A 13,139-nucleotide genomic window follows, 5' to 3' on the forward strand; every position below is an offset into this window, starting at 1 on the left:
GCTCTCCCCGGGGGGATGTGGGGTCTCTGGCTCCACGCGAGCCCGGGCACGGGGGTAACCCGGGGCTGGGCCCCCCCGCCCGGCGCTGCCCCGGCCCGGGCGCAGGGAAAGCCGCACTTCCCGTCTCCTCCCCGCGCACCTCGTGGAAGAGGAGGGGTGTGGGAGCGTAACCCTCTCGGCGCCAGTGGCAGCCGAGTGGCCTTAATCCTCAGAGCCAGAGAAAGAAAAAAAAAAAAAGGGAATAACAAATAAATAAAAAATCGCATTTTCCAGCCGTCGCCCCTCTTCCCTCCCAAGCCCCCGCCGTGATCTGCAGCCGCCGGGTCCGGGGCTGAGCCGCCAGCGGCCGCTGCCCGCCCGCCGCAGCCTCCAGCCGCCCACCACAACAATAATAAGGGCGGCCGCGGCCGCTGGAGCCGCCGGAGCCCAGCCCCGAGCCGGGGGGAGACCCGCAGAGCCACCCCCCGGGCCGCCCCTCCATCTCCCGGGGGTCACCCCCCGATTTGCGGGGGGGAAGGAAAGCGCCCGGCTGCCGGCCTGGAGGGGTCGTTTAAAGAAAGCGACTTTCCCGGTGGAGGGGAGGGGGGTGGAAAACGGAGCGGGGGAGCGGCAGGGAGGGTGACACCAAGCCGGCGGCTGCGGGGATGGATGGGCGTGCGGGGCGGCGGGGCCCGCGGCCTCCCGAGGTGGGTCCGGGGCGGGGGGGGACACGCGGGGTGCCCCCCGTTACGATACCAGCGGCGTTTGGGGAGGCGGGGGGGGGAGCTCGCAGGTTCGGACCCCAACACCACGCGTGGAGCTTTCCCCCCCGGTCCCGGCGCTTTGGAAGCTCCTACCGGGGGAGAGCGGGCGGGCAGCGCCCGGGAGGCCGGGGGGCGAGGCGGGCCCCAGCACCCCCCAGAGGCGGGCGCTGCCGGCCCCTTCCCTCCTCCCTCCCTGCTCCCTCCCCTCTGATCATGTTGACATATTCACACGGCCCGGAGTACTAGTGATGCTTTGCTGCAGCGTTACAGTTTCCGACACCTTCTTTTTATAACTCGGCGCTGTCCCCCTCCACCCGAGCTGTCAGAACCCCGCCTATGGAGCCTCACAATTGGTCCGAAAGCGTCAAAGAGCCAATCAAGGCGGCTCCAGCTCCCCTGTAACCCACAACACATCCCTACGATCGGGTGCACGCAGAGCACAGACTCACAGGGAATTCTCAGAGCCGAGAGGCTCCTTCTCCCTCTCTCTCTCTCTCTTTCTCTTTTTCTCTCTTTCTCCCTCCCCCTTTTTTTCCTTTCTCTTTCCCTCTCTCTTTCTCCCTTTCTCTTTTGCGGAGACAAGAGTATAATTCTGCCAGATTTTCTTTTTTTTTTTTTTTTTTTTTTAAGGCAGAGCGAAAGAGAAAGAGAGGGGGAAAAATTTTTTTTAAAAAAGGGAAAAAAAAAAAAAAGGAAGAGGGTGAAAGAAAGAAGAGATCCTGATGGGAATCAGGGCACCCTGACCAGCTTCTGCTTGGAGAGGGGGAAAGGCGAGGCGGAAACGAGATTTCCCTACAAGTTTTTTGCTGCTGAAGGTTGCTCAGGAGCCTTCCTCGGCCGGCGAAGGGGGGGTGGGTTTGTTTGCTTCTTTCTGCTTTCCCTCCTTTCCCAGCCTCTGCTCTGCAGCCTGACCGTACGGAGGAAAGGTGGAGGGGTGGGGGGGAGGGGGGGCAGAGCCAGCCGCCCAAAAAGAAAACCCAGCTTCGAGCCGTCACCCTCCGACACGGAAGGAGAGAAGGGGGACTGGGACTAAGAGAAAAAAAGAAGAAGAGGAAGAACAAGGGATCTCGGCTCGTCCAGCCCTTCTGCAGCAACAGGAGCAGACAGCGAACCCGGTGGATTTTTTTTTCCTCCCTTCTTCGGCGTTCCTTTTCCAGCGCAAGGACTTCCACTCAGGAAAAAAACCCCGACCAACTAAAAAGCAAAACAAAATCTCAGAGACCGAGCACGAAAAAAAGCAAGACTAATAATGAACAATCCTGTTAATCCGCTGTCCCGAGGGCTGGGGATGTGCCCCGGCTCGGGAAGTTGTAGGCTGTAGAAGTTCTGCCTCTCCCCCATGTACTGTGCTGTCTAGAGCTTCTTTACCCCACCCTGTTTTAATTTTTTATTATTTTTTATTTTTGGTGCTTTATTGCTGTTATTGTTATCTTATTTTTTCTTCTTCGTGATGTGCTGTTAGAAACCACTCCTGGACTACTCCAGCAGTAGGAAGACCGAGGAGTGGAGTGGATGAATTTACCGATGAGAGATCCAGTAATCCCTGGGACAAGCATGGCTTATCATCCTTTTTTACCGCACCGGGCACCGGACTTTGCCATGAGCGCTGTGTTGGGACATCAACCTCCCTTTTTCCCGGCTCTGGCTTTGCCTCCCAATGGGGCGGCCGCCCTTTCCCTTCCCGGGGCTCTGGCTAAACCCATCATGGATCAGTTAGTGGGGGCTGCAGAGACTGGTATCCCCTTTTCTTCCCTGGGTCACCAGGCAGCAGCTCATCTGAGGCCTTTAAAAACTCTGGAGCCAGAAGAAGAGGTGGAAGACGATCCGAAAGTGCATCTGGAAGCTAAAGAGCTTTGGGAGCAGTTCCATAAAAGAGGCACGGAGATGGTGATTACCAAATCGGGAAGGTAGGTCTGGGTCGGGGGTTCGTGCCTTTTTTCCTCTTCCCCACCCCTCAGTCTCTGCACCCCACCAGGCTGCTCCAGAGCAAGGCTTTCTCTGCGGGCGGCTCTCTGCGTAAATCTCCTTTCACCTGGAATTATTGGAAGTTTTAGGCAGCTCAAGATCCGAGCCCATCTGGGGCACCACGCTGCAGGGAAAAGCCCAGCCACGACCCGGCCCTGCTCAGCGTGTGCGTGTGCAGGGGGCGAGAGGGGGGTCCCTTCATGGTTCAGTAGCTTAATACTTACTGGAGAAGACTGGGAGCAGGAAGAAAATAATTTGGGGTTGGAAAAGGGGCTGGCCTGGTTTCAGCCTCGCTACGCGCAGTTTTTTCTTCCGTAAGAAAGAGAAAGGGGAATAAAGGAAAAATCCTCTGGAGCGGCGTGTGGCTGCTGGTGGGGCAGGAGCTGCAGGAGGACAGATAGGCTCGGTAGATCAGCTTGTGGCTCTCTCAGTGCAGGGATTTAGGCGGCGTTTGTGCTGACTGATTATATCTGGAAATGCACAAAAAGGTGACAGAACTCCCCAGCGGTCCTGCAGCCGCTGCTGGAGTGGCAGGGAAGGGTTTGCAGCTCCTCGTTGCCTGTCCCTGTATTTATATAACCTTCACGTGGGAATGAATGAATACACACGGCGCGTCCACGCTCGGCATTTCTGCTTTTTATAGGTTTACCCGTCTGAAATCCCTCTCCATATTCGCTACTCATTGACATCTGGGTTCTTTTACAACTCTGCCTATTGCTGTGATGACACATAGGGTGAAAACCCCCTTGGCGCCCGGGTGTTTTTCTAAGGGGCTCTCTGAGAAACCTCCCCAGCTCTCCGCGTGTGATTTGCCAGGAGAATTACTCGAGGAAGCCACTCCTGAAAAGTCTTCTTAGATGGCCTTCAGCTGCCTTGCAGGAGCTTCACCTACTTGCAAAGCACCAGTTGCAGGCTACAGGCTCAGGGGGGAAAAAAAAATAAACGCAAGCCCTAAAAGCAGCAAGGAGGGGGAAAAAAAATCTCCCCTCACCCATTTTACTGCCTTCCCGAAGTTTTCTCTGTTAATTGTGGTCAAAAGTTTTTTGCGTGAAAGCCTCGGCCAGTATTAAGGGCTCTTACATGTTGCAAAGTCATGTGTTTCCTTTTAAGTTGAGATTTGCTGAATGCCAACCGCTCGATATAATAAACAGCAAATTTGTGGTATCCTGTTGCAGTTTGGAGCCGGACTTGGGAGCGGAGGGGAGCGAGGTTTGCAGGGAGCCCTCGGCACACGGGGGGGATCACCGGCAGGCTGAAGCATGGGGAGAGCCCCGGCAGCCACCCTGTCCTCGCTGGGGCTTCTTTTTCTCCTCTGCAAAGTGACAAACTCCCCTCCCTGCTCTTCATCGTGTGACTGGGTTATAATAATGCAGAATATTTATTTTATCGGGGTGCGATCTGTTCCCATTTCTTTGTTTAGCATGCGAAAGGGAAACTAATGAGAGATCAGAGAGCCCCAAATGGGCCTTTGCTGTTTAGGAATGGCAGAGGTAGGCGCCTGCTGATTTCTAGGGAACGCGTACCTCTCCCACCCAGGGACCATTTTCTCCTAAAACTTTTAAGCGTTTGAGAAGCCTTTCCACTGGGGCCCGGGGGGGGGAGGCCTTTTTGCTGGACACACAGTTAGTTTTCTACTTTTGAGAGCTGAAGCAATTGCTTGGTAGACGCACTACCGAAATTCAGAAGCTTATTTAAACGCCGTAATTAATTTTATTTTCATCATGTCTTTTCTTTCTTCCCCCCCCCCCCCTTCCCTCTCTCTGCCCATAGGAGAATGTTTCCTCCATTTAAAGTGAGATGCACTGGACTGGATAAAAAGGCCAAGTACATTTTATTGATGGATATTGTGGCGGCTGATGATTGTAGGTACAAATTCCATAATTCCCGGTGGATGGTAGCCGGCAAAGCTGACCCTGAAATGCCAAAGAGAATGTACATCCACCCGGACAGCCCGGCCACCGGCGAACAATGGATGTCCAAAGTCGTCACCTTTCACAAGCTGAAGCTCACTAACAACATCTCTGACAAGCACGGATTTGTGAGTGCCTTTTACACCTTCCTTTGCCCCCCCTCACCCCACTTTCCCTCCCTCGCCAGCCGGCCGGAGCAGGGGGTCCCAGCGCGGGGGGGTTTCACCCGGAGCACGGCGACTGCTCGGCCGGGCCGTACCCACTGCCCCGCTGGCAGCTCCCACGGGCTCCCGAAATGCGGGGAAAACAGGGAATAAATACCCCTCCACGCACACGGGACGAGCATCTCTCCGGTTTATGATAGTTCTTGATTTTTTTCTCCCCCCTGCTGCGGTCAGGATTAAACGCTGGAGTTTACTCTGTAACCTCTCCGTGCCACTCAGCGTTAACTTTAGAGATACATTTCCAGCGTAGAGCAACTCGATATTTCTCGGAGCTGCGGTGACTTTATATATCTATATATATTTTTAATAAAGTCGATCACACTTTTTAAGCGCAGGAAAACGATATGCATATGTGTATAAAGGGCTTAAAGGCCTAAGTACGCAAACGTTTAAATCTATATTAATCTGGATAATGTAAAGCAAGCCGGAGTGAAAATAAACAGGGACCAAAAGCAGAGGTCAAGTTGCCCATTCATGTCTATCCACTCCTTTACATTTACCGGGTGTGCAGAGATAAAAACTTACCCTAAGAGTGAAATCAAACAAACCTGCTGATAAGTGCTCTGACGATCCTTGCCATTTCTTTCTGTTCCTGGGAAAGCCTCGGCCTCGGAGCCGGGGCTTGCTGGTGCTGGCCGCGGCCGGGGGATCTCTAATGTGCCGAAGATTGCATTTGCTGCCTGTGATTTGATTAGACGATACATTTTTGCCTTTCGCAGAAGGCCTTAAGTGAATTGGGGCACGCAATTAGACCGAGCCGAGGCTCTCGTGGTGGTGTTGCTATTGTAGCTGCTGCTGCTTCTTTACTTGATTTTATTTCTGTTATTTTTTTTTTCTTTTACATTTTGAAATAAAAAAACATTGCGGCCGGAGCCCAACAGCTTCTCCCAAACATCTCTGATGGGATTTCCCTCCCCCCCACCCCCCTTCCCTCCGAGAGGACCAGCGAGAGCCTAACTCTGGCGAGCTGGAGCTGTCAGTACTTTTAGTTGGATGCTGCAAGGCGTGTGCGAGTGTTTGGAGTGTGCTCGGCGGGGAGGAGGAGTGAGGGGAAGAAGGAGAGGGAAGGCAAATTAGGAGGAGAAAGTGCCGATGGCTGGGGGAAGTGCGAGGCGGGGGTGCTGCTCCTGCTGACCGTTTTCTTTCCCCCTCTCCTGCCCTCTCTGCTGTGGCCGCTTCCCCCCCTCACTCCCCAGACCATTTTAAACTCCATGCACAAGTACCAGCCCCGGTTCCACATTGTCCGAGCCAACGATATCCTCAAGCTTCCCTACAGCACGTTCAGGACCTACGTTTTCCCGGAGACTGAATTCATCGCAGTGACCGCATACCAGAATGATAAGGTAAGGAGATTAAGAGAGGATTTGTTTTACGTGTTTTGGCTTTTAAGAGAACTTTTACTCTGCACTCTTCCCTTAAAAAATCACGAAGCCCATCCCGTTCTTCTCTGTCTCCCCTCCTCATTTTTCCCCCCAAAACCTCCTTGATCCAACTTCGGGAAGGCGCCGGGGCAGGGGGTCGGGCACTCTCCTAATACCGACCTCGGGGAAGGCAATTAAAAGCGAGGACTGGGGGTGGTGGGGGGAGAATGCTTAGGGTTCTTTTTACCATTTTCTTTTCCTGGTATCGCTCACCAGTATGGGGAAAGGGATGGGGTGGGGATCGCTGCTCTCAGTGTGGATTTAATCTAAGACGCATCAGGGGAAAAAAAAAAAAATAAGAAGGACTCGGCTCCGTGTGTCGAAAGACAGAGGGGGAGAGCAGCGGGGCTGAGATTTTGTAATTCTTCCTGGCCTTTGTGCTGTTTTAGCTCCTTTAACAGCAATTGGCAATAAGGCTGAAGCACACGTCTGGTTCCTATTATTACTATATTATGATTTTTTTTTTTTGCATCCTGTAGTGTTTTATTATTTTTTGTGGTGCAGAAATATGCTCTGATCAGAGAGGGGTATCTCGCTTGAATTTAGCTGGAAGGTCTAATGAGCCCGGGTGAGAAAGTTCTGCAGCGCTGCAGACGCTGCCTTTCCATTTCTGCTGGTTTATTGTCACTTTCGACGAAGGTGGTATATTTGGGAGAGTGGCAAACGGCGAATTTACGATAATTAAGTCAAGTGGAAGGAAGCGAAGGAGCCAAAAAAGGCTTTGATTTTGGTTTTGGTGGGGTTTTTTTGTCTATAAATTATAACTTTTGAGTTCGTGTGCATTAAGTGTGGAAGGTCTGGATGCGCAGCACCCGCTCGCTGCAGCTTCCTCGTGTCTCTCTTTCTGCCCCTCACACCCTTCACCAGTAAAAATCAAGGGCCGAAGAGGGAGGGTCTGCACCTTTCTGCCCTCGGTTTCCAAAAAGCCACTCGCCCCTCGGAGCTCGGGCTGTTTCCCTCTCTTTCTGCGGCCGGGCGCTTGCAAGGAAACTGAAAGAAAATGAGTGTACAGAGAGCAGACTTTGCTTTGGGACTTATCAGCAGGGCTGGTCGCCCCGGTCTATCAGCTGGGGCCGGCTTGGTTGAAGGACAGAAAGGAGCATATTTGTCTGATTGCCATGAAATCGGCTGGAAAGCGGCGTGCGGGAGCGGCGGGGAGCCCTGGGCTGGGCGCGGGGGGAGCAGAAAGCACGGCCGGGAGCACCTGGATTAAAAAGTCCCGCTGGTTTTTAGCAGTGGGTTTTCCTGCTCCTTCCTCATCCCTTGTGTGTGGCGAGGGGGGGGGCGGCTCGGGAGCCGGGGCTGGTCCTGCCCGCACTCGGACGCAGGCGGGGTTTCCTTTTCGTGGTCCTCCTCTGCTCCTAAACTGGGGGTTGCTGCGCTTCCAGTCCGGTCCAAGACCGGGAATGGAGCGGCGGGGAGGCGGAATCTCCGTTCCCATCGCCCGCATCCCGTTACAGCGAGGGGAGCCCCCGGCCAGGCTCTGAATCCGCCTCCGCGCATCGGATGGGCGGAGGGACTCACGGGATGCCCCCGCAAGCCCCATCGCTCCAAGCAGCCATTCCCTGCCATAACCCGAATCCCGAGGAAACTCAAACCAAAAAACTTCCACCCACCCCCCAAAAAATACGAACTGGTTCCTGGCACCCCCGGCGCCCCAACACACACACACACGCAGAGCATAATGCGATTATATAAAGTATTTTATTATAGCGAGGGGGTGGGTATGATTCCTTTGCGGTTTAATTATGGCATTTAAGGAGTTTTAAGCACAGGCATAACTTGGATGGATCGCATTGCACGGCTCAATTAATTCCGATGTGGTGGCAGCAACACGGGGCTCTTTCATTGCCACCACAGCCTGGGTCACTGGCCAGCCCGGCGGGGGATTGGGGGCGAACTGCCTCCAAACGACCCGGGAAAACGTGGAGATCCCCCCCAAAACGGGGACCTTTGCCCCCTGCCCTGTCCTGCTCCCGGCAGGATCCTGCCAGCGCTGGGGGAACTGGGAAGAGGGAGTTTTGCTGTTGTTTTTTAACGTAAAAATGCCCTTATTCTGCCCCCTGCCTATTTTTTTTTCTCTCCATCCTCTAGATCACTCAATTAAAAATTGACAACAACCCCTTTGCCAAAGGTTTTCGGGACACCGGGAATGGAAGGAGGGAAAAGAGGTGAGTCTGGCTCGATTATATACAGGCACCTCGTTTGGTTTTCATGTGTAAAGCTCAGAATACGAGCAGAGGTCAAAATCACCTCGACTTGCCTCCAAACCACACTTCTCCCCGCCAAAATCCATAAGGATCTTGGCGCTAATAACCCCAAACGGATTGCATGGGAATTCTTTCCTGCTTTCCACATTTATTTTTCACATTGCAGGGGATGACTGGCCAAAGGGAATGCAGTACATTAAGCAAATATCACAGGAGAAAGAAGTTTTCCCTTAAAAATTTGTGAGGGAATGTTTCAGTGTAGTTTGACTCTGGGACTGGAGAAGAGGGAGAAGGGAGGGCTGAGCGCTGGTTGAATGTCCTCTGGCATTTTTCAGAGGATTGTATCGAAAAGACTAAAATGTGGAGGAGGAACATTATAAATAAACTGCTTTGACAGAGGTATCCCGTTAATGTGGAAGTAATAATGATAGAAAATTCTTTATTTTTTCCAAAAGCAGCAGGACAGAGTTTGTGCCCCAGGTAGATGGACAGAACTGGTTATAATGGAACTGAAGATTTTTATTTTTAATATCGGAAGAAAATACAAGGAGAAAATAGAGAAAGGGACATATTTTTTTTTTCCTTTGATGAGGGGTATGTCTGTTTTGTTTTGTTACAGCAGACAGGATATTTTAGCCATTTGCACTGGAGTTTAGATAACGAACAAATCTGTTCCTCTTTTTTTTTCAACAAAAAAAAAAAAAAAAAAAAAAAAAAAAAAAGAAGGGGGGGGTGGATGTGATGTAAAACAAGAGGCCTTTCTCCCTGCCCAGCACTGAGCCCAGCACACACACACAAACATGCACACGCCAGCTCCTCTTGTCCGTCAGTGTGAAAATAAAGCCAACGCTGGAGCCACAGGACGGAAATGATTTCTAATTTCTTTCTAAATATAAATAGATTTTTACTCCGGCCTAATTGTTGGTGAAAAGATTACATAAAGTGCCTAACAAAATAACCACTTCCTAGCAATCTTAGCAACCATTAAGATGGCTCATATCTCTGGAACATCCTCGCCTTTTAAAAGCTAATCTCCAGGGAATGCTTCCCTCGCCCCTCCGCCCCTTGTCTTTAATATCTGCCCTCGCTGAGGAGCCGCTCACGGCTTCCAAGAAATCTCCTCTCATTAGCAGCCAAGCCCTGCCTGCCAGAAACGAGCTCTGCTCCTCCAGGGGACCATGGCTCTTAATTCCCCTGTCCCACTCATCCCCAAATAGGAGCTCAAGAAGGGGTGGGGGAGGAGGGGGGTGCCGGGGTGCGCTCTGCCAGCGGGTTCGTGTGCCCGCAGGAAGCAGCTGACCCTGCAGTCCATGCGGGTGTATGACGAGAGGCAGAAGAAGGAGAATCCCACCTCGGACGAGTCCTCCAACGAGCAGACGGCCTTCAAGTGCTTTGCCCAGTCCTCCTGTCCTGCCGTGCCTGCCGTTGGCACCTCCAGCCTCAAAGGTGAGAGCTGTGGCCTCTGGACCCCACCCAGGAGAGCCTGCTCTACTCCCAACTTCTACCACTGCCCTCTGGCACCGGCCTGTCTTCCTTCCTTCCCTCTTGCTTCCTTCCTCTTTACTTCTTTTCTCGTCTTTTTTCTCTTTGTAGTCTTCTCTCTTTCCTCTGTTTATCTCCTTAGTTTGTTGCTTCCTCTCTTCTTTGCCTTACTCTCCTTTTGCTTTCATTCTCTTACTCTTTCCCCCTCCCTCCTCTTCTTCCCTCATTCCCTCTCTGTCTTCCTCACTCTTCCTCTCCTTCTCCCTCTCCCCCCAGCCTCTCTCCCCCCTTGCTGCACATTCATCCCTCCCCTCCTCGGTTCAGAAAGGAGCCAGCTCCGAGTCAAGGGAGCAAAGACAGACCACGGGGCAAAAGTTCAAAACTGGAGTCACTCCATTAATATTCCTCTCTGAATCTGTTATTAGAGGAAGGATCTTTCCCCTGGATACAGTCCCGAACTTTGTTATAGAAAAGTCACCCTGGGTTTCTCTCCGTGCAGGGTTGGGAGCTGTCTGCAGCTCTCTCACATGTATTAATCCATCCAGGGGCGAGGCGGGGGGGGCAGGGGGAGGAGGAAACAACCTCTTTTTTGTAGTTGCTCTACTCGTTTTTTTAAAGGGCTGCCGAGCTGAGGGGAGGAGAGCTGGGAGGGGACCCAAAAAGCAAACCAGAGCTTCGCACCTGGGGCGCTGAAATTAGGAGATGAAGTGCAGAGGAATCCATTGGAGCCGTGCAAGCGTTTGGGGAGAAGGAGAAGGGGGGGTCCAAGGGGTGAGGAAGGCGAGTGGGAGATCGGTTTCTCTCTGCGTTTTCTAAGTTTGCCCACTGAAAGGGATGAAAACTTTGGAAAACTTCGTAGGAGGCGCATCCCTAAGGCCCTTCAGCCCAGCCGCTGCTGTTCTACCGCTGGTGGGGGGTCCCTGTGAGGGTCCCTGGGGGCTCCGGGCAGCCCCGGGGAGCGGATCCGCTGGCCCCGGGCCCGCCCGACTGGAAGGTCGCTCCTCCGGGCCGTCGCTTTGTTTCGCAGCCAGTTTTTGCTGCGTTGTGTAAAACTCGGGCTGGCTCGTTCGGGGCGGGCGGTGGGAGCCCAGGGCTGTATTTATTTATATAATTTAAAAAAAAGTATTTCCATACAAACCTCTGGCCGGCCAGGAAGCGTCTCTGCCCTCTCTGGCAGCCCGATGGGGATTTCGGGATGTGCAGTGCTGGATCCCAGCCCCGGGCCCCCTTTGTCTTGCAGATCTCTGCCCCAGCGAGGGAGACAGCGATGCAGACAGCAAAGACGATCCCTTGCTAGAAGGCAACGAGTCGGGCAAAATCAGCACGACCACCGCCAGTACCCCAGCGCCGGCCAGCTCCGCTGCCACCGCGGGGGAAGACCCCCGGGAGAAGGGGGGCAGCCCCTCCAAAAGCCACTTCTTCCCCGGGGACTCGGCGGGGAGCAGGAGCCGAGAGAGGACTGAAAAAGCCCCTCCGGACTCCAGGCACAGCCCGGCTGCGATCTCTTCCAGCACCCGGGGTGGAAGCCTGAGCGGCGAGGAACTGAAAAGCCCTCTCAGGGATGGCCCCAAAGTAGATGAGAACCGGCTGCTGGGGAAAGAGCCCTTCGCCCCCCTGACGGTCCAGACCGATAGCACGGCCCACCTGAGCCAGGGACACTTGCAGAACCTCGGCTTCCCCCCTGCCCTGGCCGGACAGCAGTTCTTCAACCCGCTGGGGAACGGGCACCCGCTGCTGCTGCACCCCGGGCAGTTCGCCATGGGGGGGGCTTTCTCCGGCATGGCCGCGGGGATGGGGCCCCTCCTCGCCACCGTCTCCGGGGCATCCGCCGGGGTCTCGGGACTGGACAACACGGTCATGGCCACGGCGGCGGCCCAGGGACTCTCGGGAGCATCGGCGGCTGCTTTGCCTTTCCATCTGCAGCAGCACGTCCTGGCTTCGCAGGTACCGCAGCCTCCCACCGCCGCCCCCCGGAGCAGGAGGGTTTCAATCCCGGGGGAACAGAGGGACAGCGGGCACCTCTTTTAACTCCCCCGCTGCGGTGTCCCCTCCGCTACCTCTCTCTGCAGGGGCAGTCACAGGGTTTGGCGGAAAGTCGGAGGAGGGAAAGTCGGGAGGGGGTGGGGGGTGACCCAGCTCGATTTCCCGGAGCTCTCCCACTCTCCCCGCTGTCGTCCCACTCCTGTGCTCCCTGTGACACGGTGCCGGGGCCAGGCCTCTGCAGCCCCTGCCCCCGCGAGGGGTGAAGCTCCGCGGCGTGGGGCTCGTTGGAGCCTGCGGAGTGGAGCCACCGTCGGGGGAGCTGCCCTGTGGGACGGGGAGGGCTACACCTGTGGGCACAGGGCACATGCCCCAGAGAAAGAGTCTCGCAGTGAGGAAGATAAATGCCACGGCCCCCGCTGGGACATGACCCCCGCAGCGGGAAGGGGGGCCGGCGGGGTGGGCGCCGTGCAGGGCAGAGCATGGCCAGGGTCTGCCCCTTTGGGTCCTCGTGGTTTTGGCCTCGGCACTGGGAGGATGGGTCTCCATCCCCTCCCGAAGGCAGCAGCAGCTTGGCCGCTGTCAGCTCCCCACTGACGTGGGAAGCATCTCCGGGGGTGGGTGTGCAAGCCGGTAACCCTTTCCCTTCTCTCTCTTCCCCTCCCGCAGGGCCTGGCCATGTCTCCCTTCGGAAGCCTCTTCCCCTACCCCTACACCTACATGGCGGCGGCCGCCGCCGCCTCCAGCGCCGCCTCCAGTTCGGTGCACCGGCACCCCTTCCTGAGCGCCGTGCGGCCGCGGCTCCGCTACAGCCCCTACCCGCTGCCCGTGCCCCTCTCCGACGGCAGCAGCCTCCTCACCACCGCCCTGCCCGGCCTGGCCGCCGGCTCGGGCGAGGGCAAGGCGGGGGGGCTGAGCGCCAGCCCCGGCTCCGTGCCCCTGGACTCCGCCTCGGACCTCACCAGCCGCTCCTCCACCCTCTCCTCCGGCTCCGTCTCCCTCTCCCCCAAACTGGGCGCAGACAAGGAGGCGGCCACCAGCGAACTGCAAAACATCCAGCGCCTCGTCAGTGGGCTCGACCCCAAGCAGGACAGATCCCGCAGCGGCTCCCCGTAACCCCCCCGGCCCCCGGGAGCTCATTTCAAATCAGTCTCGCAGTGCACTTTGTTTGAAAGAAACCACATTCTCCACCCCGCGAGTGTTT

The 13,139-nt window shown here is 55.3% G+C and overlaps 1 protein-coding gene across 3 annotated transcripts; it reads left to right on the forward strand.

Annotated features, from left to right (window-relative positions):
• The first annotated feature begins 943 nt into the window (after window positions 1–943).
• TBX3 (T-box 3) lies at window positions 944–13,133 on the forward strand. 3 transcript variants are annotated; one of them, XM_027906363.1, is made up of 8 exons: window positions 944–1,594; window positions 2,206–2,650; window positions 4,479–4,746; window positions 6,039–6,185; window positions 8,358–8,434; window positions 9,762–9,919; window positions 11,196–11,899; window positions 12,605–13,133. In XM_027906363.1, exons 2-8 carry the CDS (start codon window positions 2,256–2,258, stop codon window positions 13,049–13,051), a joined length of 2,196 nt encoding a protein of 731 aa, XP_027762164.1. In that variant the 5' UTR covers window positions 944–1,594; window positions 2,206–2,255; the 3' UTR covers window positions 13,052–13,133. The 3 variants fall into 3 exon arrangements, with proteins under 3 accessions (XP_027762164.1, XP_027762163.1, XP_027762165.1); XM_027906364.1 differs by lacking the exon at window positions 944–1,594 and adding an exon at window positions 3,352–4,198 and having other exon boundaries at window positions 2,545–2,650; XM_027906362.1 differs by lacking the exon at window positions 944–1,594 and having other exon boundaries at window positions 1,671–2,650.
• Window positions 13,134–13,139: the final 6 nt, after the last annotated feature.

Source organism: Empidonax traillii, unplaced genomic scaffold (genome assembly GCF_003031625.1).
Source record: "Empidonax traillii isolate 1590-97213 ecotype Southwest subspecies unplaced genomic scaffold, ASM303162v1 scaffold1284:size186872, whole genome shotgun sequence".
NCBI lineage: Eukaryota > Metazoa > Chordata > Aves > Passeriformes > Tyrannidae > Empidonax > Empidonax traillii.

Excerpts from the sequence above, each read along its gene's own strand:
- TBX3 (XM_027906363.1), top strand. The coding sequence starts at position 2,256 with ATGAATTTACCGATGAGAGATCCAGTAATCCCTGGGACAAGCATGGCT. Across the intron at positions 6,186-8,357 it reads CCGCATACCAGAATGATAAG|ATCACTCAATTAAAAATTGA; the intron begins GTAAGGAGATTA and ends TCCATCCTCTAG. Across the intron at positions 8,435-9,761 it reads AATGGAAGGAGGGAAAAGAG|GAAGCAGCTGACCCTGCAGT; the intron begins GTGAGTCTGGCT and ends GTGTGCCCGCAG.